Source organism: Corvus cornix, chromosome 17 (assembly GCF_000738735.6).
Source record: "Corvus cornix cornix isolate S_Up_H32 chromosome 17, ASM73873v5, whole genome shotgun sequence".
In the NCBI taxonomy this organism is placed as follows: Eukaryota; Metazoa; Chordata; class Aves; order Passeriformes; family Corvidae; genus Corvus; species Corvus cornix.
This window is the reverse complement of record NC_046346.1, coordinates 5,188,665-5,210,395: the sequence shown is the minus strand read 5'-3', so window position 1 is coordinate 5,210,395 and position 21,731 is coordinate 5,188,665. Positions and strand designations below refer to the sequence as shown.

The 21,731-nt window shown below is 48.2% G+C and overlaps 1 protein-coding gene across 2 annotated transcripts; it reads left to right on the top strand.

Moving 5' to 3' along the window:
• The first annotated feature begins 42 nt into the window (after window positions 1-42).
• On the top strand, window positions 43-19,360 carry USP20 (ubiquitin specific peptidase 20). Of its 2 annotated transcripts, none has more exons than XM_039561691.1 (24): window positions 43-147; window positions 3,144-3,254; window positions 3,622-3,675; window positions 4,344-4,406; window positions 4,531-4,662; window positions 5,301-5,397; window positions 5,588-5,657; window positions 6,240-6,353; window positions 7,454-7,532; window positions 8,847-9,288; window positions 10,176-10,313; window positions 11,517-11,629; window positions 12,067-12,239; window positions 12,709-12,803; window positions 13,301-13,334; window positions 13,548-13,593; window positions 13,865-14,045; window positions 14,487-14,613; window positions 14,698-14,867; window positions 15,498-15,579; window positions 15,855-15,963; window positions 16,313-16,415; window positions 16,667-16,738; window positions 17,415-19,360. In XM_039561691.1, the coding sequence occupies exons 2-24, from the start codon at window positions 3,174-3,176 to the stop codon at window positions 17,573-17,575; spliced, it is 2,736 nt and encodes a 911-aa protein (XP_039417625.1). In that variant the 5' UTR covers window positions 43-147; window positions 3,144-3,173; the 3' UTR covers window positions 17,576-19,360. The 2 variants fall into 2 exon arrangements, with proteins under 2 accessions (XP_039417625.1, XP_010396039.1); XM_010397737.4 differs by lacking the exon at window positions 43-147 and adding an exon at window positions 225-500.
• The last annotated feature ends 2,371 nt before the right edge of the window (window positions 19,361-21,731 follow it).

Genomic DNA, 21,731 nt, shown 5'->3' with positions numbered 1-21,731 from the left:
CGCCCCGCCCCGCCGGGCCCCCGCTCCTCCCCCGGCCTGCGCGGCACCCGCTGCTCCTCCGCCGCCTCCCCGCGCTGCTCGGGGCCCGCGGCCCTTCCCGGCGGCCCGGCCTGGGGCGGGGGCGGCGACGCCCTGGGCATCCCGCAGGTGAGCGAGGGCCGCGGGCCGGGGCGGCGGGGCCGTGGCCGCGGGGCTGTGCGGAGGGAGGGCGGCCGGGCCGCGCCGGGGATGATGCAGCAGCAGCGGCCGCGGGGACTCCGGGCCGGTCCTGTCGTGCCCCGGCGTTGGGGCGGCCCTGCAGCCCCAGGGTCTGGTGCCGACCCCGGGAGCGGGACATTGCGGCTTCAGGCTGTTTCTGTTCAGTCTCGCTCGTGCCCAGCAGCTGTAGCCTCTGTCAGGAGAGGACTTGTATTTTGGGGGTCTGCTGCACTTGAGGAGCGACGTAGCAGGCAAGGGGGGATATCCCGCAGGTGTTTTGTGCCTGAAAGCTAAATCTCTAGGTGAGTCGTTGTGTTGTGACCTCCCGTAATAAATCAGTGTTCAGACCTTTGCGTGTTCCACATAAACCTCCTGTTTTTCCCATACCTGATGCAGCTGCGAGCCAGGAGCACCTGCTTTCTGCTTCTGCCTTGTCAGTAGGGCAGTTCGGTAAATATGTCTTTCTTCAGTATCTCAAGTATAAAATGTCTCCAAGAACAACTGCAGAGGCTTCCTTCTCTTAGTAGGTTATGCAAGACCAGACCTGGTAGTTGTTTTGTGGATGAACAGTGCAAAGATTTCTTTTATTTGTGCAGTTGCTCCACTGAATGTCAGCCTGCATGGATCTGAAACTCTTGACAGCTGGCTCTAGCTTTGGTACAAAACCACACACTTGTTTTAAGAAAAAAAAAAAGCAACCAACCAAAACCAAGAAATGTGTTCCTGTAGAAGGCAGAGACGCTGGGTTTGGCAGCAGATGAAGCGACTGAAAGTAGGTTGCAGTTACGGAGGAATTGTTCTGACATGTTCGTGTGCTATTCTCCCACAGCGGTGCTTGAGAAAGACAGGCTGAAGGACTTGTTTTAGGGTAACTTCTTTTCCCACCATACGCAGTACATTTTGACAAGCACAGTTCAGCTCTCTGGCAGTGCTTTTATGAAATTCCTGGTTTCCTGAGCAGAATTAGGGTTGTGTGTGCCAGCTATAGCTCTTAGGGCAGAGTTGTGGGAAGGCAGAAGTTGAATATTTCCTTCTGAACAGTCACAAACCTTTTTCTGGTGTGTGTTGTCAGGGCTGAGAGGCAAAAATTAGGTTTTCCCTGCTTTGTTCAGAAAGGGAAGCCCTGTGTGGGAAGATCAGTACCCCAGTGCAGGAAAGTCTAAAGGCATGGTTTTAATTTTGAGGAGAGGGGTGGTCCCACAGAATGCACTGAAGCCATCCACATGACTCTACTTAACAAAGTGTGCTTCAAAACCAGTTCCCAATTAGCTTAAGCTGGTGAAGATATGGGGTCTGAAATTAATTTAAAAACAGTATTTTGTTCGTTAGATTTTCTGGGAAACATCTGGGAGAGAGAGATAAGAAATCAAGGATAGTGAAATAGCAAATGTAATGTTGATACTTTTTTCTTTTTAATTGGACCAGCTGATGCATTTGGGCAAAGGGGTCGGTTTTGATGAAAGAACTCAGAGCCTGAAATGTCCCAGTTTTATGCATTAGTCAAAGCCACTGTGCTCTTGTCACTTGTCTTTTAAATCAACATGTGTTACACGGTGCTGCTTTCCTTCTCTGTGAAGCTGCATGAAATTGCTCTGTTGTTTGTTAAGCATCTCTTCACAGGTTACTGAGATCCAGGTCAGCACCCCTGTGGTGTTTTCTACCACGCACATATGATTTCTTCTCCCTTTGCTCCTCCCATCAGTTTATTCAGTTCTAAAGAGTGCTGGGAAAACATTGTAAAATTATCCTTGAGGTTTATCTTCTGCCAAGACAAGGTGCTAGGCAAGCTTTTCCACTCCCAAGATAAGTGTTACTGATATGGCGTATTTATTTATAATTTTTTTTTTCTTTTCTCCCTACTGTCAGTGATTCAGACCAGAGAACACTGGGAATTGTTTCAAATGTCCTCAAAATGTGAAAAAAGAGCGTAGCAGCCATGCTGCTGCTGGAGTCATTAACATCAAGTTCATCAGATTTTTCCACTTCTTTGTTGCAATGATGTGGGCTCTTCACATCTGCTTCATTTCCAGCCAACTGTAATATTTTGGATCCTTGTCTGTGCTATTAATATCACTTATCTTCTTTTCTATTTTTTTTAACAGCCATGAGCAAGGTTATTTAAACTATGCTTAAGAAACACAAACTCTTTCCATTTTTTTTATAGCTTCATGTTACTGAGACATGTTTAAAGTCTTTTACATATCCATGGACCACCATGAAAGTGTTGGTTGTGTTCATAAGCTATGAAATAATCTGTTCTTGCCTTGCTTGGGTGTACGAGCTGGGTGGAACAGTGTGTTATGTTTTGTACAGTCTTCGAGTTATGTGGCTCATACTGTTAAAAATCCACCCATGAAATGGTAAATTCCTCAGAGACTGAAGCCTGCTTATCGGTGTTACAGTTCATTTAAGTCTATTTCCCTCTTGCCCAGCTTCATTTAGAGCTAATCATATTTTTAATGTTTGATGAAGTACTGTAACAATGAAATGTTAGATTCAGATCAGCACAGTTGGGTGCATGAAGCTCAGAGACACCACAGGCTAAGTACTGGTGTCATGGGCTGCAGCACCTTTCACTTTTCATCAGAGTTTCATGCAAATGAGCTAATTAGATTTATATCTTTGCAGCTGAAGCTGTGCCTGTGTGCCAAGCACCTCCCTGCATTTCTGAAGGCACATTCCATGATATGGATTATTAGCTTTATTTGTGTGTTTCCCTCTCCTCCCCATGGTTTTGCTCCTTCCCTACAATACCACAATGCAGCCACTCAGCAGTGGGGCCAGACTGTGCCAGTTTGTGGGGCTCCAGGTTTAGATTTGTTTCAATCTCTGAACCTTAAAGATAGATAAGGAATTCTAATATGCAAAACGTGCCCAGGTATCTTCTTACAATCATGAGAACAAATTTGACATGTAGTGAAAGGAACCATCCTTTCTTGTCCTAGGAAACCCTCCTCACATGAGTGTTGGTGAAAATGGGGGATACAAGGGATATCTGTCCTCACCTGGATTCCATAGGAGAGGTGACCAGGGATGATCTGCTGCTCAAATCCAAGGTACAGGGTTGTGGCTCTCAGTCCTTTCCCTTTTAGCTGTTGTGCATGGATTTGCATGTTTGCTTTTTGAAGAAAATGCTGCCTATCTCCAGAGAGAAAATCTCCTTCCCCCACTGATGTACCCACATGTCCTATAAATTCACCCTCTGTGACCCCACAAATTTATCACTGTCATTTTATCCTGCTTGAATGTGTCACTTAGCTAAAGTGCTGCAATTGTGTATTTGATTGGAAGAGTGGTGTTAAGGAATGAAATACTATGAGCTGAAGGTTGGGCTATGTCATCGAGAAGTTTCTCAGTCTTCAAGAACTTGGTTACTTAAAAACCAATCAAGCAAACAAACCTTCTTTTATCTTGAATATGCAGGGAACTTGCCAGTCTTGTGGAGCTGTGGGACCAAACCTCTGGGCTTGTCTTCAGGTAAAAATGGCTTGTTTGTGTGCATGATGTGGTGGGACTTCACTCAAATAGCATTTATACTGAAAAAAAAGAGTGGGAAGCAAAGAAGGGGTTCACAGTAGAGCTATATACTGATTTTTGATGGATTCCAGGGAGGAGACTCTCTAGGTGAAAGGGTAATACTGTCACAATCTGACAAGATGTAACAGTTCACTCCTTGTAGGGGATTGCCCTTGCTATTCCCAGGAGGAATGAATGAACTGCCCAGTGTTGGCTGTTGGCTGGGTGCTGCCTCTGCTGGCACCTGTGGAGGGGCTGCAGGGTGACACCTTGGAAGTGAGGAGGGAGGGGATGCCCTGGGACATGCAGGCGGGCAGGGACTGTTTATTTTTACACTGGAATGCCCAGGCTTGGGGCTGCTCAGATGAGATCCCTGTTGGAGCAATGGCCTTGGAACAGAGACTTTGCCTGGGTGCAAACCTGGTTCCAGGTTTTCTTTCTTAAATAATTTCTAAATTTTCATCAATTCTAAATTTCCATCTTGTTCTGGGCCCTGAATAAAAAGCAGGTTAGCAAGCTGGCAAGAGAATTCTGACGTTGCTGCTGCTGCTGGGACTGGAGTTGCAGACTGTTTTCTAAAGGGTCTAACTTGATGTGCTCATTGTGCTTTGGCTCTTTCCCCTCTCTAGATTGGTTGTCCTTATGTTGGTTGTGGGGAGTCCTTTGCTGACCACAGCACACTTCATGCACAGGTGAGCTTTTCTCTGTCCCCCACATTTAAACAGACAGAGCTGGATTTTCCCTGTTCCATGTTCTGGTAGTCCTGTGCTCCAACTCAAACCAGAGGAGATCTGTTACTTCATTTTTAATTTCCAGGCCAAGAAGCACAACCTGACAGTGAATCTGACCACGTTCCGTGTGTGGTGCTATGCCTGTGAGAAGGAGGTGTTCCTGGAGCAGCGCCTGGCAGCTCACCCACCATCACCCCCCGTCAAGTTCCCTGAGCCGGTGGGTCTGTGTCTCACAGGGCAGAGCTGAATGCTTGGCAGGGTTTTTGTTTGCCTGGTGTAACATTAGCCAAGTGATTTCTGCCATGGTGCAGCATTTGCTGTGACAGGGATACCTTCACTGAAAGTGGCTGCCTGTAGCCAGAAGACCACTAGCCCCATCTTACAGGGTCTTCCAGCAGAAAGACTTCCAGATGACTTAGGGGTGGGAACTAGATGACCTTTAAGGTCTGTTCCAACCCAAACCATTCTGTGACGCTATGATTCTATGACTTGAATATCCATTCTGACTTTATTTTTAGCCTTTACAATGGGATGTCTGCATGTGAGAAGAACCTGTCACATTTTCATTTCCAATGCATGGCCCATGGAAATTTCAGCTGTCAGACCAGAAACACCATGTGCTTCTGACACTGCTGCTCATTCCTGATGCTTCTTATCACCTGTACTGGAAGCAGTAATGGCACTATAACTACTCCCTGCTGGCTCAGTGAGAAGGGTAGACAGTGCAACCTGTTCTTCCTTCTCCTGCTACTTTTCTTGAAGGCTGGCTTGATTTATGTGCGAGATAATATCTCTCACAGCTCATCTTTCAAAGCAGACCTCTGACTGATGCTTATTTCTCTGTCTTTAATCTAGGATTCTCCTTTGCCTGCTCACCCTCTAAAAGCTGTTCCGATTGCAGTGGCTGATGAAGGCGAATCTGAATCAGAGGATGATGATTTGAAACCAAGAGGTAACTTTGCATTGAGTTGATTAAAGGGCTGGCAGGGCAACTCTGCAGTCTGTAGGACCTGCACTGAGAGGGTTCCTGGCAGCAGGTTGTGGAGACTGCCTAGAAAGGGCTGGATTCCCTCTCCTCAGGGAGGACTATAGAAAGCAGCACATCTGGAAAGTGATTCATCCCTCTCTTGTTTGTGCTTTAGGCCTTACTGGAATGAAAAATCTTGGGAACTCCTGCTACATGAATGCAGCACTTCAGGCTCTCTCAAACTGGTAGGTATTAGGGCTTTCAGTGTTGTCTTAACTGACTTCACTAAATACCAAAAGTATCACCTCTGATCTGAAACCTTCATGAATCTTGCAAAGAGGGATTAGCCAGGCTGGGGACAGAAGAGGATAGTGTTTTTTTAGGGTAACAGAAGTGTTACAGTAGGAAATTGAGTGATCAGCCAGCTCGTGGCTATGTACAAGACTCACGTTTAAATGAATGCTTGAAGTAAAACTTCATCATTTCTGTTGCAACAGAAATTATTTATCCCAGGGAAAGCCATATCACATCTCTTTATTCTCCCCACTGATGTCATTCTAACAACCTATATCCTAAAATATTCTCTAGCCATCCTGCTGAAAACTAATTCCAGGATCTTTTTTGTACTGCGAACAGGTTCAGATCAGCCTTTTCCATTTGTTTCAAGTGAGGAGTCACGTCTGCATCTGGAATCACTTCTTTCCTTGGTTTAAAATCAGTACCTTAAGCATGCTTTTGATAAGGCCTGCATGAAGTTTTGATAAATAAATAGAAGCACAGGAGAAATTTCTGTGTGCTGAATTCTTCTCTTTTTCCTTCTCTTGTAGCCCACCCCTCACACAGTTTTTCCTGGAATGTGGTGGACTGGTCCGTACGGATAAGAAACCTGCCCTGTGCAAAAGTTACCAGAAGTTGGTGTCTGAGGTTTGGCACAAGAAACGGTGCGTGGTGGCCCCTGATGTAGACTGGCCAGGTTTCAGAGGGGTGTTAGTCCTGAGGTCTGGCATCAGCAGAGAGGAAATCTGATCCTCGGGGACAAGTGCATTGTCTGAGGCAGTCATTTCACCCCCTGCGTGAATGGGGATGTGAGAATTTCCCTGGATCCAGGACATCCCATGTCCTGCTGCTGGTGATAAAATGGGCACATTGATGTCAGTGAGAAGAATTCATTCTTAACATTACAATTTTTAAAAGGAAGACTTTTTAAAAAATGTAATTCCCCTGTTGGCAATGAAGAAAAAATGATGGAGTAAGGGAATACTTGGGGCTATCTCCAAGTGTTTTACGTGGACTTCAGTGACCAGCACTTAATTGCACTGCTCTTGATTAGCAGAGGAATTGATGATTTGGATGGAAAAAGTGATTCAGAGATTTTTACTGAATAGAGTGGAAAATGAGGTGACATTTTGGGAAACATTTGCTATTGGTTCAAATTCTAGACCAGTTCAAAGGACAGTGCAAAATTATGTAGCTCTGTTTAAATCTGATGATGTCTGCTCTGTGCAATCAATTAAAAGCCATCAAAACAGGAATTTAAATGGCATTGCATGTTTGTCTCAAGTTCATTATTAACAAGGAATAAGAAGATATGGAACAAGGTGAACTGTGTCTGTGGAGGAGGAGGCTGCAGGCTTTGAAGCAATATAATCTCCTTTTAATATTGATTGGATTTACCTCAGCCTGCCCAGATTTTGAGACAGACATGGTGCTGGAAAATCAAATGAAGTAACTAATTGCCAAATCCTGTTCTGGAAAGAATCACTTTCACACTCAGTGTGACAGAGCTGTAAGTGAAATGTGTTTTGGGGAAGGGTCTCTCTGGAAGGACAGACTGGAATGACTGCAAGGTGTTTTCTGTCTCTTGGTGTGTTTGTCATCCAGCTCATGCAGAAATCTCTGCCCAGGCTTTGCAGGTGCATAATTATCTTTTGTTCTCTGTAACTGCACACCACACCCTCTGTCACGGCCTGTTAGACAAACTGGCTCCAGGCCCGATAAGCAAACTGACTTTTTTCTTTTTTCTTCTTCCATGTCTGAACAGCCCGAGTTATGTTGTTCCAAGCAGTCTATCCCACGGAATTAAGCTTGTCAATCCCATGTTCCGAGGCTATGCACAGCAGGTGGGGCCTGAAAAAACCCATGCCATTATTCCAAAGATGGTGGGAATTTGTGGTGCTTGTGTTCAGGAGGAGGAGCTTGAGCTCGGGGGCCATGGCCTTTTTGTGTCAATATCAGTGATCTGATAGAGCATTTGAGTGGGATTTAGGAGACCTGGATTCTTTTCCAGGCTTGCCTCTGGCTTGTTGGTACCAAATCAGTTCATTTTCTTGTGTCAGCTTGCTCATGTCTGAAATTATGGTGGTCAAATCCTTTATAAACAGCTTTGAGATCTATTGATACCTGCTCTATAAGAGTTTGGTATTATTTATTCATGTCAAAGCTGAGGAACCTGGATAAATCTGCACTAAAAAGATATGAATGTTCTATATTCTTTTTCTGGGGAAATACAGCAAACTTAAGTCTTATTTAAAGGTAGTATCCTTATTTTTTTTCCTTTGAAGTCTTTATCAGCGTAGCTCTTCTGTTTGTTCTTCATAATAATATGTAAACAACAAACTATGATTAGAAAATTTACTAGAGAAGTGACAGTACATCAAAACTGTGATAGTGACAAGAAATCAAAACAGAGAATAAAAATAATGATTAATGAAAGAACTTCTGTATTTGTCTTTGATGTGAAATACGTTGGATTGGAAAACTGATCTGAAGAGATAAATTTGAAAGGTAGGCAGGGCAGGCTAAAAGCCAAACTTCATAAAACAACTGAAATGTCGTAATTAACTTTCTGGAGTTGTCAAAATACCACGTTGCTTTCCAGCAGCTCCTTTGAAGCCAATGTATCAGCTCTTTTACCATGTATTATGGATGTAGGAGCTGGCATCTAGACTGTATAGCCTTGGGTTTCTGGTTCCACTCCCTGTTTATTAAAGATTTTTATCTGCTCTCTCTAAGAGATGGCTTGCCATGAGCAGAAGTCAGTGTTCATAAAATGTATTTGTGGGTAGGAGTCTGTTCTCCAGGGCCTGCTGTTCTTATCAGGTTTCTCCTTGCTTTTTCCCTATTTTCTGAGGCAAACCCCTGAAAAATGTGCTCCTGGTTTGCCTTCTACAGCTGTTCTCTGGTTTTTCAATGCCTTTCAGCTGAAGATATTCAGATAAAAAAATTAGGCCTTTAATTATTTAGGAGTTAAAGCATTTCTGTAGCAGACAAGCTCTTTGGTGTGTGGCCCTGCTTTAGCTGAGTCTGTGCGCTGCAGACCGGGCTCACCTTTGTGGGCACTCTTGGAATCAGCTGTGAATGGAGCCACCTCCTCTTTTGCCCCTCTCATTTGCCCCATTTCCAGCTGGATACTGACATGGACTCTTGGTTTTCAGGACACCCAGGAGTTCCTGCGGTGCCTGATGGATCAGCTCCATGAAGAACTGAAGGAACCCGTTGTTGCAGAGACGAGGGATTTGGATACCAGTGACCAGGAGGACAAGCGGGAGGGCGACCGAAGCCCTTCAGAGGACGAGTTCCTCTCCTGTGACTCCAGCAGTGACAGGGGTGAAGGAGAGGGCCAGAGTCGGACCTCAGGGAGCATGGGCAGCAGCTCCCTGGCAGAGACAGAGCTGCTGATCCAGGATGAAGCAGGGAGAGGGATCTCAGAGAAAGAGAGGATGAAGGACAGAAAGTTCTCCTGCGGCCATCGGCGCAGCAACTCAGAGCAGGTGGATGAGGATGCAGATGTTGATACTACAATGATGCCAGTTGATGGCAGAGCCTCGCCTGAGATGCTGCCAGCTCCCCGTCCTGCCAGTCCGTGTAGGACACCAGGTATGCCCCTCTTCCAGTTGGGATATTTCCAGGAAGACATGTTACCATCCTCCACAGGGACTGTGGCGTAGTGCAGTGGCAAACACTTAATGTGATTGTTCCTTCTCTGGGTTTCAAAAGATTTTGCATCCAAGGTTCTCCTCAGTCCCTGCCTTTGTGCACAATTGCTTCTGTAAGGAAGTGTACTTGGTGAGCCAGAGAGGTGCTTAGCCAGGCTGTGAGCTGAGTAAAGGCACAGCAGTGAGAGCTGCCTCTGCCAAGCCTGCAAACACTGTATTGATGCCTTTTAAGAAAAAAGGTTTGGTATGTGTACATCTCTTTATTTGATACGCTGGCCTGGGGAAATATTAGCTGTGGAAAAGGCATGGCAGTAGGTATTTGCTAATGTTGGACTGTAGGCTTTGGGGAGAGAAAAGGAAGAGGCACAGTTTGAGCATTTCTGTGTCTCAGGGAAAAGAAAAGAGCAGCAGTGTGGAGTCACCTCAAGCTGAACATATCTGATCTTTCAACGCTTCTTTATGTAAGAGTCTTACTCTGCCAGCTGGCACTGAAGGCAGAAATGCTGTTTGTGTGGATTAGGGCTACAGGAGCAAGCTGCAAAAACTAATTAGTCACAAGTGTGAAAAAAAGGCAGGTTGTTTTTGGGGGTTTTTTTAGTATGTAATTATTAGCTGTTGGGTACAGCTCCGTATGCACTCTCACCTGTGACTGAGGGAGCTGTGTCTGCCAGCCTGTGCAAGCAGGACAGTTAATGGACACTGAACTGTGCCTTTGGGAAAGATTCTGTGCTGGAACGCAGAGCTGGGCTGACGTGGATTGCAGTGGGGTTGCCTTTCATACCTGGAGTTTTCACCAGTGCCCTTTTCCCTCCCCATTTTCCCAAACAGAACCTGACAATGATGCCTATGTGCGCTGCTCCTCGCGCCCTTGCAGTCCAGTCCATCATGAAATGCACTCCAAGCTCTCCAGCAGTCCTCCCCGCTCCAGTCCTGCCAGGCTGGGACCTTCCTACATACTCAAGAAAGGTAGTGCAAAGAGGGATTGCTGGGAGGCAAAGAGGGGAGCATGTAGAGGAGGGGAGAGAAGGAATCCATCATGATTCTTGATTAACAGATGTAAGAAGTGCTGGTTGCCCTGGACATCAGTGTGTTCTAAAATAGTATTTGGCAAAGACTACAGTAAACCTGCAGATGAAGTCAAGCTCTGGGCACAGCGTTGTTCTAATGTGTTCTTACACTGGAGCCTGCAATGATCCATGTCTGCATCTGTGTGCTGCATTTGTCCTTAGTAAAATGGCTCAGAAGTCCCAGGCACAAGCTCTGTCCCTTTAGGGGTGTGTGGAGATACATAAACATTTGTCTGCCAGACTTGAATTTCATGGCATGTGGGCCAGAGAACTGTAAGATGCTGTTACTGACAGAGCTTCCTGCCTCTTGGACATCTTGGGCTCACAGGAATGGAATTAGGGCTGCAGATGTCCCTGCAGTGCTGGGAGCACTGTCAGGCTGCAGAATGGAGCCTGGCTTGTGCTGTTATCAAACTGGTCCCTTCATCCCAAAGCAAACTGCAAATCAAAATCCCTCAACGTTACATAGTCCGCAAACACAATGGCTTGTGCTTGTACCACTGTCCCTCCAGCTGCTCCATGAGGACATTCTTTCTTCAGCCCCTTGGCTGAGGTCAGCATAGCTGCAGATGTTCTGGCTGCATGAAATCCACTCTGTCTTCCTGCACGTGTGTGTGGGGACAGGGTTGTTGTTAAACAAAACCTTGCATTTGGCCAGTCCCTGCTGTGGAGAGTCCTCTCCAGTGCAAGACACTTGGGGAACACGTGGTAAATGTCAGAAGGGGAAAAAAAAGGACAAAGCACTGAGGCAGGTGAGGGGGAGAGGAAGTGAAATGCAAAGCTTGGAGCAAAATGTCACAAGACCTCAGAAAACCAGGGACTGTCTGTGGCAGGGCCAGGCTTCTAAACACATAAAAGGATGGAAACAGGAGTTCCAGTACAACAATTTCTGCCTCCTGAGAGCTGACTGGTGTTGGTTCAGTTGGCTGCCTTCCCCTTGTACCACACACAGCAGCAGAGTCCTCTGTGTCCTTTCACACCTTGCCTCACCATGTCCCTGGAATGGGGTCTGAACATCAGGACAATGCTTGTCCCGTGTTCTTGTGTAGCTGTGTGACTCTGTGGAGTTGTGAGACTGAGAGGGCCATTCCTTGTTTTCCAGCCCAAATGCAGGCTTCTGGGAAAAAGAAGAAAGAGCTCCGTTACCGCAGTGTCATTTCCGACATCTTTGATGGCTCCATCCTCAGCCTGGTGCAGTGCCTCACCTGCGACAGAGTGAGTGTCCTGGGCCCTCCCAGTCACCCAGCACAGGCTTTGTGCTTGTAGATCTCTCTCTTCCTAGGGAGCGGTGCTGCTCTTCCAAACCCTGTGGGATGCAGCACCTGCTAAAATGGTGATAGGGGATGGCAGGGGAGGTGTGAAAACCTGCCATGCCAAGGATATGTGTTTCTCTGTTTGCTGATCCATGCTACTGAGTTGACCCAGCAGTATCACATTCACATTAGAAAACTGAGTCCGGTGCTACAAAACCCATGACAGAAGTCTGTGCTGACAGCAGGGAAGAGTAATTAGCCACAGGGAGTTGCTCCTGCTGCCAGCCCACATTTCTAGTCTAGACAAAATCCAAGCAGTGATAAAAGCTGATGAAGGTCAGGTCCCAGCTCCATTACACACATGGGAAACCCAGACCTCTTCCTCTTGGATATTTCCAGGTTTCTACAACAGTGGAGACGTTCCAGGACCTGTCACTCCCAATCCCAGGGAAAGAGGACTTGGCCAAGCTGCACTCTGCCATCTACCAAAACGTGCCAGCTAAGACAGGGGCGTGTGGGGACAACTATGCCTCTCAAGGCTGGATTGCTTTCATCATGGAGTATATCCGGAGGTGTGTTCCCTATGCAGGACCTCTGTTTTCTGGGATTTGCCCTGCAGTGCTGGAAGGCAGCTGTCCCTAACCAGTGGTGTTAACATTGGAATGTCAATTGGAACCATTCCTTGGAGGACAGCTTTTGGTACCTCACCGAGGGTGGAGCCTTTTCATGTGGACCAGTTGTTACTGCTCCTCTAGACCTCTCACACACCTTGAGAGCTCTCATGCAGCTGATCACCCCTCACTGCTGCCTTTAGCTCAGACTTGCCCTCCAGAGCAAATTAATTCCTGGTGTAGTTTTCCAAATAATTTCCAGTTTGAGTAGGAATATCAGCTGAGAGCAGTTGTGCTTTCTCTGCTCCTCTGGGATGTGGGATGAGCTTAGGACCTACAGCTAGAAGGAAATTTATCATCCAGTTGGGGTTTTGTGTGCCAAAGCATTCAGCTATTTTATTTATAACTCTTAATCTCTTCTCCTTTGCAGATTTGTGGTGTCCTGTATCCCTAGCTGGTTTTGGGGTCCTGTGGTGACACTGGAGGATTGCCTTGCTGCCTTTTTTGCAGCAGATGAGTTGAAGGGTGAGTTTTTTCGGTGGGGTCTGACAGCATGGAGGAGCATTCCATATGCATTTTGAAGGCAGATTAAATCTCCTAGAGATCCTGCCTTGGTGTGTCATTAGAGACCGGCAGTGCCGAAAGTTGGCAGCTCAGCATCTCTGAGCAGGAGGGAACTTTTCCACCTGCTCAGGGGTGGGAAATCTGGATGAGAGTGTCCTCAGTGAGGAGCAGGTAGAGCTGTTGGCTGGCTGAGTGCTGTGGCTCCTCAGTTTCTTCACTTTCTCATCTTTCAGCTCTGGAAGACTCACACCATTTGCTGTTCAGGTGTGGTGGTGGGCACTTTCCTGCTAATTGACTGCTTCCCCTTCTTGCCTACACTTACTGAGAGGAGTTGTTTTGATCTCTTCTCATCCTGGCCTGCCCAAAAGGCTCTTAATCTGCTCACTGTCTGGAAATGTCGCTGCGTCAGCCTCGTATGCTCTGAGCAGCTGCATAATGGCTCTCTTCTCTCTCTACAGGGGACAACATGTACAGCTGTGAACGGTGTAAGAAGTAAGTTGGCATTACCTGTATTGTGTTGCATGTCTGGAGTTTTATTTCTGGAACTCTATTTCTCTGTACTGCTGTCAGATACTTTGCTGTGTCCTCTTCCTGGTCAATTCTTCTGCTGGAATTCAGGATTTGTCTTGGATTCCAAAGCAAGCAAGACCCAGCCATGCCTTTGCTGTAGAGAGTCCTCACAGCTCGTTTCTTTTCCTCCCTCAGGCTGCGGAATGGAGTGAAGTACTGCAAAGTTCTCCGGCTCCCAGAGGTGGGTAAAAGCACCTCGTTTCCTAGTTTTCTTCTAACAGCCACTGAAGAGGTGAGGAGGCCAGAGGCAGAATAAAACCAGCAGGTTTTTTGGTGGCAAAGTCCTGTATCTAGATCAGAAGAGACTTTCTCAGTCTAACTGATGAGCCAGCAGGATTAATGAGAAACAGGCAAAGAACTCCTGCAAAGATCAGACACACAGAGATGTGCTGTGCTCCCAGAACTCCCGTGGCAAAACTGCCCTTTGATGTCCTCTATCCTTGGTCTTTTAGATCCTTTGCATCCACTTGAAACGGTTCCGGCACGAGGTGATGTATTCCTTCAAGATCAACAGCCACGTCTCCTTCCCCTTGGAAGGGCTGGATCTGCGACCTTTCCTCGCCAAGGAGTGTGTGTCCCAGATCACCACCTACGACCTCCTGTCAGTCATCTGTCACCACGGCACAGCTGGCAGTAAGTCCTTCCCTGGAGGAGGAACAGGATGGGAGGAGTGTGACTGAAGCAGGAACGTGGTCAGGAGTAGCCAACACCTCTGCTGGGCTGAAGGGCAGCATAAGACCCCCTCCATTCTCTGCTCTGCCTGAGCAGCCTCTGCCCTTTGAAAAGTGAGCTGAGCAGTTTCTGACAGATCCCCTGCAGCTCTTTCACCCTCCCCACGGGCTTGGCTCAAACCCTTTCCCACTGTTCAGTCTTGCTGAGAGGCCTTTCCAAGGAAGGGAAATCAGGGTGACAGTGCCAGGCTCTGCTGCTCCAGCAAAGCTTGCCTGAACAGGAATTATCCTTTTTTTTTTTGTCTCTCTCTGTTCTGTGCCAGCAGCTAATCCTGTTTGCGCTGCTGACATTATCCCAGGCCTGCCTTCTGTCTGCACTGCAGAACTGTGCTTTCTGTTCCAGGTGGCCACTACATTGCCTACTGCCAGAACGTGATCAATGGCCAGTGGTACGAGTTCGATGACCAGTACGTCACCGAGGTCCACGAGACCGTGGTGCAGAATGCAGAAGCCTATGTGCTGTTCTACAGGTGAGCTGTGCCCTCAGCCCCTTCCTGGGTACAGAACACCTGGAAATGCACTTCACAAATGGAGTTTTCCTTTCCTTGCTCCAGGAAAAGCAGTGAGGAGGCTGTGCGAGAGCGTCAGAAGGTCGTGTCCCTGGCCAGCATGAAGGAGCACAGTTTGCTCCAGTTCTACATCTCTCGAGAGTGGCTCAATAAATTCAACACCTTTGCTGAGCCTGGGCCCATCACCAACCATACCTTTCTGTGCTCCCATGGAGGTAAGGCTGCTGGACCTGGGAGCAGCACCTTTTGTGCTTCCTGGTGCGTTAACAAATGTAGGAAAAAGCTCCAGCTGCCATCCTGATATGGGGAAGCTGCAGTGGGATCCTCTTTGGCAGAAACTCCAGCCTGCTCAGGGAGGGATGAGACAATTGCCCATTGTGCTGCTGGTTGGTGGCCTGGGGGGATGTGTAGTGCTGGGAAACAACAGTTTTCAGTTCTCTGTGTTTAAAAACAAACCTGTAGAAAGTAGATAGGGCTGGGTTTATCTGTGTTACCCTGTCAGCAGGGCTGGCCCTCGGGGGTTTGTTTGGAGAAGGGAGCACGTGCTGTGGAAGGGAGCTGATAGCACATCTGACTCTGCTGCTGCTTCATCAGCCATGCTGGGGAGTACTCAGTGTTTGTAAATCTCTCTTCTAAACTGGAAATGAGGCACTTGATTAGAAATTGAGGCTGTGGATTGAGAAACCTCCACAGTTAATGAACTCATGACTGTCTTCCATTAGCAAAGGAAGCATATTGTGGAATCAGAGTTCTCAGAAAGGAACATCAGCCTTTTTATTTGTGTCTGTTGTATGCAGCAATAATGAGATCCCTGATTAACTCTTCCACTTGCCTTTCCTCCACAGGGATCCCTCCTAATAAATACCATTACATTGATGACCTGGTTGTGATTCTGCCCCAAAATGTGTGGGAATATCTCTACAACAGGTGAATGTGGGCATTCCATTCTTTCTCCCCGTATTTGTAGAGTGTCCTGATCTAAGCCAGGACAGTATCAGTTCCTGTCCCAAAAGGACAGCAAGAGCTAAGCCAGAACAGCAAAAGTGTGGCTGAGTAAAGGCAGCTCTGTGCCCTCAGCTGCAGATGCACCTCCCTCACCAGTGTCTGGAGTAGTATAAAAATCCCTGTCTGTAGGGTGCAGGGCTGGGAAGAGTTTCCACTCTGCTGCAGTTCTCCATTCTGCTCCCTCTCCCCGTGCCCAGGTTTGGGGGTGGCCCTGCTGTGAACCATCTGTACGTGTGCTCCATTTGCCAAGTGGAGATCGAAGCCCTCGCCAAGCGCAGGAGGATCGAAATCGACACCTTCATCAAGGTTGGCATGGGAAGCATCTGGAAGCAAGGCAAAGGGCAGGGGTGGGAAATGGAGACCTGGAAAACTCCTACCTGTTTTCCAGAACATCATCTACAGTACAGCCAGGAGATTGGCCTGGGGGTTCCCCAGTGCAGAGGGGCAACTGGGGGGTGAGAATGCTGTGCAGACAGAAAGTGTGAAACCATCCTTGTCTCATGCCTGCTCTGGTGAGCAGGAACAGGGTGTGAGGAAGGAATTACATGGGGTTCTTCTGGAGAATGGCAAGGCTGCCTTACAGTTAATGGAAGGGCCTCCCCAAGATCTCAGGAATGACTAAGTCTTTCCTGTATCTCTGTTCCTGCTCTCCCAGCTGAACAAGGCTTTCCAGGCAGAGGAGTCTCCAAGTGTCATCTACTGCATCAGCATGCAGTGGTTCCGGGAGTGGGAGGCCTTTGTCAAGGGCAAGGATAACGGTAAGGATCAGACACTGGGGTCTGTCAGAGGGGAGAGGGGGAATGGAAACGAGTCCATTTGCTGGATCCTGGCTGAGTACTGCCCCTGGCTGGGGTGACAAGGCTGGGCAGGGTTCAGGCACCAGCCACTGGGGCTGCCTGCAGGTCCCCAGGGCAGGACAGAGATGACAAATAGAAGAAGTTAGGAAAGTAGATGAATCTGGAGGCAATGAGGAAATCAGATGGTGTTTGACATATTTGTTCTCCTACAGAGCCGCCTGGACCAATTGACAACACCAAGATTGCCCTCACGAAACCAGGTGGCCACGTGCAAGTCAAGCAGGGTAAGGCTGGTGCTTGCTGCCTGTGGTGTTCCTAAAAGGTGGAGACTGTTCCACTGGATCTGGCTGTCCTTAATGAAGTTACAGAGCAAGATGGTGTTGCAGAGGATTGACAGTTCTCTACCCAGCCCCTGCCCTGAGTGAGCCAGTTCTCTAGTGGCAGCTCCTGCATGACCAGTTTGCTGCTGGGACTGGTTCCTGCAGACCCCCAGCTCCTGCCTTGCTGCTCCCCAGGCCCCTTCCACCATTCCCCTTTGTGCTGGAGCTTTGATCTTGCATTGCTTTTGATGTGGTCTTCATTCAGCATCTGTTGTGGTCCCCCTTTCAAAGTTAAAACAGCCTTATGTTGTGCCTGGCGAGGTTTGGATATTAGGAAAGTTTCTATATGGAAAGGGCTGTCAGGGTTTGGAACAGGCTGCCCAGGGCAGTGGTGGAGTCCCCACCCCTGGAGGGATTTAAACGATGTGTAGATGTGGTTCCTGGGGACATGGATCAGTGGAGGACACACCGGTGCTTCCAGCAGGAGGCGGCACTGCAGGGGCTTTGTGAGGGGACCAGCGGTGTCTCGTCCTCTTGGGATGGGCGTGCGAGGGGAGGTGTTTGGAGAGGAAATCCTGGTGCTGTGGTGCCCTGACCTTTCCCTACTGGTGCATCCGGTTACTGGTGGTGTCCCTTCCAGGTGCTGACTACGGGCAGATCTCCGAGGAGACGTGGGTTTATCTAAGCACCCTGTACGGAGGGGGCCCCGAGATTGCCATCAGACAGAACGTGGCCCAGGTGCAGGAACTGGAAAACCTCCACGGGGAGCAGAAGATTGAAGCAGAGACACGTGCGGTGTGATCTGTGCGGATGGGGCAGGGCAGGGATGGCACAGGTACCTCTGTGGGGGGATGGGAGGCTGAGAATCCTGAGGGGTCAAACGTCCTCCGTTTTCTGGGACTCAAGGTGTGTGCAGCTCCCCCACCACTCCCGGGGCAGGCAGGCTTCCTCCTCCTTTCACGTGGCTCTGAGCACGGGGTGGTGCTGGGAGAGACTGGGACAAAGCTCCTGCACCTGACCTCTGGCTGAAGCCGTGGTCTGAGGCTGCAGCCACAGTCACAGGGCTGTCCTGACCTGAGCCCTCTCCCTTTCCTTAGCATACACCAAACCAGCACTCCCAGCTTGTCCCCAGTGCACTGAGCTCTGCTCCTTTGCAGATTTTGCTTTTGGCACTTTTCTTTTTAACTCAAACATGTAAACATAATGAGATGTTATTTATGTTTCCAGCGGGCAGTGTTGCAACCAGAGAAACCTGTTTTTGAGGCTGAGGAAAGCCATGAGGTCTCCCTGTGGTTTTGTGCTGGTGGTGCACAGCTGTCACAACTTCCTAGTTTTGCTCTTTATCAAATTCTTGTAAATTCAGTTGCAATCAACTAAGAAATTTGGAAAGAAGCTTTCCCTTCTCCTCTCACTCCCAAACCCACACCTTCATGGTCCTGCAGAATTTTATTTTCTCCTTGTGTCTCATCTCCTATGTTCAGCATGTTTTTGGACAACAAAGCTGGAAGGTGAGTCCTCCTTCCCAAAGCCTTCCTCAGACTGACCCTGCCATGAGCCTGTGTGTCTCCCTCAGCTGGTGAGAAGCTGAGGGGGGTGAAGCTGAGGAGGGGCCCCTTTGTTCACACAGAGCCCCTTCAGAGGGGTCACCCAGGGCTGGGGAGAGGGCCTGGCTGAGCAGGGCCCAGGCTGGTGAAGCAGCTTTTTAGGAATGAGCTGCTTTCTGCAAACAAGCCCCCACCTGTGTGCTGAGGTCATTCCAGATGTACTTTTTGTTTACAGTGGCTCATTTAATGAATTTGTTCCCCAATCTACTGCCACCAGTGCAGCCAAGAAGCAGCTGCTGGAGGCAGCAGAGACAGGAATGAAGGCAAAAAAGGCCAAACTCCACTTTCCTCAGCAGGGCTATTCTTAAAATACTTTGTTCATTTTGCAGCAAGGCAAGAGTTTAATCTTTGCAAGCCTTTGAGTGCAGTTTAATGGAGGCAGAGAAGGCAGGGCTGCTTCCCAGGGCCAGAAGAACCAAACTGTGGGTTCATGGTGTGGGTGATTACACAGCAGCAAGTCTGGCCTTAGTGGTGCCAGACACTGCATGGAGCTGGGACCTCCTGAGCTCCTCACGAAAAATGGGAAGAAGGGGGAGAAAAGGAAAGGCTGCTCCTTGACTTAGAGATAGAAGGGGGTAGGACAGGAGAATTTGAGAAGGAAAACATGGCCTTCATGTTATTTTTTCTTTTACTTTTTTTTTTTTTTGATCAAGTGTTTGTTGCAAAAAGCAACTTCTTTAAACATTGTCTGTAATTGATTCAGCATGTTAATTTTACAATCCTGTTCATGGGATGCTTGTTTAGACCCAGCCAGGCCCTAGGAGAGGTCAGAGAACGAGCCACTGTTGGTATTCTCATTGTTCCAAGCTGTCTTTGTTCCCCACTGCAGCAGCCCTGGGATCTGCTGCAGAGCCTGCAGGGCTGCATGTCCGTGTTGTCTGTGTTCCAGAGGGTGCTGTACAGACTGTAATGACACTCCTGTGCTTCAGTGTTAGACCTTGTGCTGAAAGTGGTACAATAAATACATGTGCATTCAACAAGGCCTGCCTTGCCTGGTGAGAGGGGCTGACAGCTCCAGGGAGTGGGGTGGTGAAGGAAGAAAAAATTTAAAAAATTAAATATAAAAATCCAAACTTCCACCTGACCAGAGGCTGTGTGGGGACAGATCCTTCTGGGCAGCAGCGAGAGGAGCCTGAGGCTACTAAACCATCCTGTGCCCATTCAGAGGGCACCTGCCCCTTTAGTCTCTGTTCACAGACCTCCCTTCACCTTTCATTAACCCCATTTCACCTGAGTGTGCCTCAGAAAGCTCCGGGGGTCTGGATGTGCTACTCATTGACCACATTATTATCCTGGAAGTAACTTGCAAGGGAAGGAGTTGAAGTTTCATTGAGCTGTTCCAGGATTCTGCAAGAGTTTCCTGTCACTGTTGTGTGGCCAAATATCCCTGCTGTGGTCCATTGCCCTCCCTTGGTAACATGTCAGCAGCCTGTTCCCCAGGGAACACCAGGCTCTTGGCACTGGGAATTAACAGAGTTTCTAAAGCAGCCCCAGGGGCTGGAGCAGCAGGAATTCCCTGCCCCAGTGAGTGATGCAGCCTCAGCTGGAGCCTGAAATGTCTGAAGAAGCAGAGCTGGAGCTGGGTGATAAGAACATGCAGTTTGTTCTTGAGCAGCTTGGAGTCAACTGCCCAAACCTGGATCTTAAAAACAAGTCCCTTACCTGAGCAACAGCTGAACAGCTCCAAACCTTCCCAGAGCCACCAAGAACTGCCCTCCCCAGGGGTGCATCTGCTCAGGGTCCAAACAGCTCCAGGGCTGCTCTGGCAAAGCCCTGACTCTGCTCTAAGTTACCCTCTGCCTGTTGAAGTGCTCGAGGTTAGTTCTGCATCCTGATTTCATCTGAGCTCTGACTGCAGCCTTGCTTTCCTCCAGCTCCACTGGAGGCAGCCATGGCATTTCTGAGCACACCTCTGAGAGCAGCTCTGAGACAAACAGCTTTCTGAGCACAGCTCTGGGAGCCAGTGCCAGTGCTGAACTCTTTATCAGTTCTCTTTGCAAATCACTTCCCCCTTTTTTTATATCAGGTCCCTTTATCAATTGTAAAAAAAGGGGAGCTGAAAGAACTGTTCGTGCATTGGGGACTGATGGAGCAAACCTCAGTATTCGAGTATCTGCTCCCTCCCCTCAGTCCTCCAGGAGTCCAGTTCCTGTGTGCTGCTCCCAGGAGCAGAGCCATTGCTGTGTTGTAACTGTGACACAAACACCCCATACAACCTTATTTCCTTTTCTTCTCCCTTTTGGCTCAGCTTTCCGCCCCCAGCTCTCACTCACCCCTTCGGTTGTGCCGTTTCTATTTAAAGTCAGCAGTGCTGATTCTGTGAAAGATAAATCCAAGTCAGAGCCAGAGGGACACCCCCTCCTATTCATTGCTGCCCAAACCCAAAGACCAGCAACCTGTCACAAACAGCCCTGATCTGGCCTGAACTGACAGGGATGTTAATTAGTGCTGGCAAAGAACAACTGCAATCCTGTTGAAGAAATGTAGCAGCTTGACTGTATTAACAAAAATAAGCTCTAGATTATTTCTCAGATAAAAGCACCACCAGGTGTCATCTGCTGAGCAGGAAAACTGCAAATCTTCGTGGCTCTTGGATGAGCTCTTTCCCATGGCCTGGACCAAGGGCTGATGGAGAAGCTGCCCAAGAGCCGGGGGCTTTTCTCTCACACATTATTCACGACCCTGCACACCAGAATGGAATTGTACACACCTCAGCCAGAGCTACAGAAATGTGCCTGGGTTTCACATTATTTGGGGAAGGGAGGCATTGCTGTTGGACAGAGCTGCACATCCACACATCCCTGCTCAAACCCCTTCCTTACCAGGCTTGCAACAGCCTGAGTCTTAATACAAAACCAATCAGCAACAAAAACATCTGCCAAGACCTCCAGCTAGACCAGAGCATTCACCACAGGCACTCCATGGTACAACTCTCTTTAGATGAAATTTTTTCCCCAAGTTTCCAGTTCTCATAGGCTCCTACTGAAAAAGCACAAACCAGCTGCCCCTCCCCACACCAACTCCTGCCACAACAGCCCATGTTTCTTTCTCCTCACATGACCAAATTAAAAAAAAAAAAAAAAAAACAACAAACAAGCAACCCAACCACTTAATTCTCTCTTCAGCACCAGCTGGAAAGGTCAAGTTTTGATAAAATCAAATCTCAAAGTGACCTGATGGGACCTGGCTCTGTGGGACAGTCAGAGGAATAGGCAGAGCCAAATTATTGGCTGAAAATTCCAGTAGGAAGTAAAACCAAAGCCAACAGGTACCACAAGTGAACCTGTGTCATCACTTATCTGAAGAGAGAAGTAGGAACAGCACCACACTGGAATGGGCTGATCCACTTGTTC

Coding starts and splice junctions, on each gene's coding strand:
- USP20 (XM_039561691.1), top strand. CDS start 3,174: ATGGGGGATACAAGGGATATCTGTCCTCACCTGGATTCCATAGGAGAG. Junction 7,533..8,846: donor TCCGAGGCTATGCACAGCAG/GTGGGGCCTGAA, acceptor CTTGGTTTTCAG/GACACCCAGGAGTTCCTGCG. Junction 14,868..15,497: donor CTTTCTGTGCTCCCATGGAG/GTAAGGCTGCTG, acceptor TTTCCTCCACAG/GGATCCCTCCTAATAAATAC.